Consider the following 2,996-nt stretch of genomic DNA (forward strand, 5'->3'; position numbering starts at 1 on the left):
ACATTTTTAATAATTATTAATTCCAAAAATTAACAAAATGTTGAAAAATAAAAAGTACTGTTTAGTTTTAAAAATATTTTTTTAATTAGTATTTATATTAAGAAATTAATTAAAAATTTGTTGCACTTTTTTTATTTAAAAAAATAAAAAAATAATTTAATAATTAAAAAATATCAATATTAAAGAAAATCCTAAAAACTTTAATATAAATGAAAATTTATTCTTTAAATTTTAATTTGTTAAAAATAACTAATTTAATAGTAAAAAGTTAGTCACTGATTTAAATAATAATATTTTACTACTAAAATTGTTAATAATGGCGAATTATTATTTAAATTCACGTTTAGATTGTAAATAAAAAAATTTCATATTTGCAAAATAAAATTGTTAATTTGTAAATTCAAAATTTTTAAATTTGTAAAATAAAAGAAATTAAATTTTATAATAAGATTAAAGTAATTTTATTTTAATTTCATTTTATAATAAAATTAAAATAAAAGTAATTTAATTTTAATTCAATTTTATAATAAAATTAACTGAAAATTTTTCTAACTAATTAAATTTTCGTAATTTAACTATTTTTTTAGGTACTTATTTACTATTAAATAACTTTCTACTCATAATTAATTATTTTACACTAATTGCTGAAGCAAAAAATCAGTCATGATTTTACTAGTAATTAGTTATTTTCAACTAATTCAATTGATTATTTATTATTTGTGGATTTTTTTTGTTAATAATTAAAATTATTATTAATTTCTTATTAAATTTGGTTTCAGCAATTTATATTAATTTGTACTGAATTTAGTAATTAATCACTAATAATTAATTAAGAAATACAGACATAATTAGTTGATTATAATTATAAAACTAATTAATTAATTATATAAAAATTATTTAATAATGAATTATACATTTATTAAATAATAATAAATAATTTTTTTACAACATTTCCCTTAATAATCACTATTTGATACGTATGATTTTCAAATCTCGCGCCGCGTCTGCCGCGTGCTTTCATGAAAAACGAAAAAGAGACACACCTACGAGACTAAACTCGTGATGTATCTTTGTGTTAGTAGAAGTTGGAAGGAGTAAGTTTGGCGCTATGGTGGGGGTGAATCGCGTAGGGTTTCTGGCATCACTGCCGTACACTCGGAAGTGGTTGACGAGGCGATTAGAGAGAATCGCGAGGACAGCCTTCGATTAAGGAAGGAAGAAGCAAGGATGAGTAACTCTTGTGACGAAGCGGATATGTACCTAGGATGTACTATCGGCATGGCAGAAGGTAACCGTAAGGGTGGAGTCCCATGGCACCGTTTTGCGTTGTGTTTTGTAACTAGGCCATGAGTGCAAATATAGCCAACATATATCTCCATCTCTCTTACACTCATGGCCTAGTTACAAAACGCAACGCAAAACGGTGCCATGGGACTTCACCCTGAGGACAGAAAGAAGAGGCGAGAGCGTCGCTACAAACGACAGTTAAGGTGTGCAATCAAAGACGCGCCGAAGAGAAGACGTAGTTCTGGCAGTCCAGAGGGGACTCAAGCCGCAACTATGAAAAAAAAGGAGGAAGCACCTCCAAAGAATGTGGACAAGATTGCGGAGGATAAACTGAAGCCAGAATGTCAAAAAATGGAGCAAAAGACAGCGAGGGGATCGACAATGGTCATCCGAGTGGCTCAAGGTCGGACGTTTGCCGACGATTTGGGTAAGCTTCGTAAGGAGGTTGATCCGGACGTTAGCCACACAAAGGTCGTAGTTGCAAAGGCTACAAAAAGAGGAGACCTCCTGATTAAAATCAAAGGTGACTCCAATAAAGAGGCCTTCACCGCGGAGGTTTCTGAAGCGGTGGAAGGCATGGGTAAGGTATAGTCTGTGGATCGAAGGGTAACGCTGGAGATCCGCGACTTGGATTGCCTTACCCAAGGAGAAGAAGTTTAACAAGTGTTGGAAAAATGTCCTGAAAAAGCCAGGAAGCAGGAAGGTGACGGTCCTTGGACCAAATCAGAGAGCGATGAAGCTCGCGGTTGTAATCACCGACCCAGAGGAAGCGAAAAGGATGCAAGAAGTGGGACGCATAAAGTAATGGTCACTAGGTGTCATAGATGCCTAGACTATGTCCACATAGGAAAAAAATTTAAGGCGGCGGACAGATCGACTGCGTGCTTCAAGTGCGGAGAAGTCGATCATAAGTTCGCAAACTGTAAAAGAGGCCCAAGCTGCTTTTTGTGCACTGAAAAGTTTGGCAATAAGGTGTCAACCACCCATATTGCAGGCAGCGGAGGATGCAGAGTCTTCAGGACGGCCCTTGAGGAGGCGAAGAAGACTCTTGCAAGGACCAAAAGTAAATAAGAATTATTAAAAGAAGCGAATAATTTTTTATTTCTTGTTTTATTTATTTAAATTACTTTCTTGGGTTTTTACTGTCCTTTTACATTTTTATTCTTCTCACTTTTATATATGTGTTTCTTTATTTGATTGTGTTTTTATTTAACTTGTCCTCTTACAATTTTACCTTTTGATCTATATATAATATATATGTTTAATTGTTTAATTTCTGTTTTTATGTCTGTTTACAATTTTAACTTTTCAGTTTTTAACATTTGTTTCTGTATTCTTTGACATTGAAATTGTTTTAAATTTTAACTATTGACGCAGGAGAACCGCAGGATAGGAACAAGGCCGCAGTAGCGACAGACTTGGAGCGCCGCCGCGCCGCCCTCGAAGGCTAAAGTCTTACGACAGTTCCGAGGGTGGATAAAGGGCTTTAAAAGAAACGTTAAGGGTTTTAGTGGGTCGGGGCTGGCGTAGGTCGCCAGTTTATTTATTTATTTTATTTTTATTTATTTTTAAAATAGGATGCACAGATAAAATTACAATGGATATTAAATTGAAAGAAGGATCAAGATTAATTCAAGCGAAGCTATATAAATTAAATTTAGAGGGGGCAGCTCCATACGAAAAGCAAATGTTGGATAACCGATTTTTCT

General features: G+C 33.1%; 1 protein-coding gene across 1 annotated transcript; it reads left to right on the top strand.

The window, feature by feature from the left end:
* Positions 1–1,428: 1,428 nt before the first annotated feature.
* Positions 1,429–2,738, top strand: LOC122497863. The gene is made up of 3 exons (XM_043605225.1): positions 1,429–1,867; positions 1,976–2,350; positions 2,665–2,738. The coding sequence occupies exons 1-3, from the start codon at positions 1,429–1,431 to the stop codon at positions 2,736–2,738; spliced, it is 888 nt and encodes a 295-aa protein (XP_043461160.1).
* Positions 2,739–2,996: the final 258 nt, after the last annotated feature.

This window comes from Leptopilina heterotoma, unplaced genomic scaffold, assembly GCF_015476425.1.
Source record: "Leptopilina heterotoma isolate Lh14 unplaced genomic scaffold, ASM1547642v1 Lhet_14, whole genome shotgun sequence".
Classification (NCBI taxonomy): Eukaryota; Metazoa; Arthropoda; class Insecta; order Hymenoptera; family Figitidae; genus Leptopilina; species Leptopilina heterotoma.

Excerpts from the sequence above, each read along its gene's own strand:
- LOC122497863 (XM_043605225.1), top strand. The coding sequence starts at position 1,429 with ATGGGACTTCACCCTGAGGACAGAAAGAAGAGGCGAGAGCGTCGCTAC. Across the intron at positions 1,868-1,975 it reads TGAAGCGGTGGAAGGCATGG|CCAGGAAGCAGGAAGGTGAC; the intron begins GTAAGGTATAGT and ends GTCCTGAAAAAG. Across the intron at positions 2,351-2,664 it reads GACTCTTGCAAGGACCAAAA|GAGAACCGCAGGATAGGAAC; the intron begins GTAAATAAGAAT and ends CTATTGACGCAG.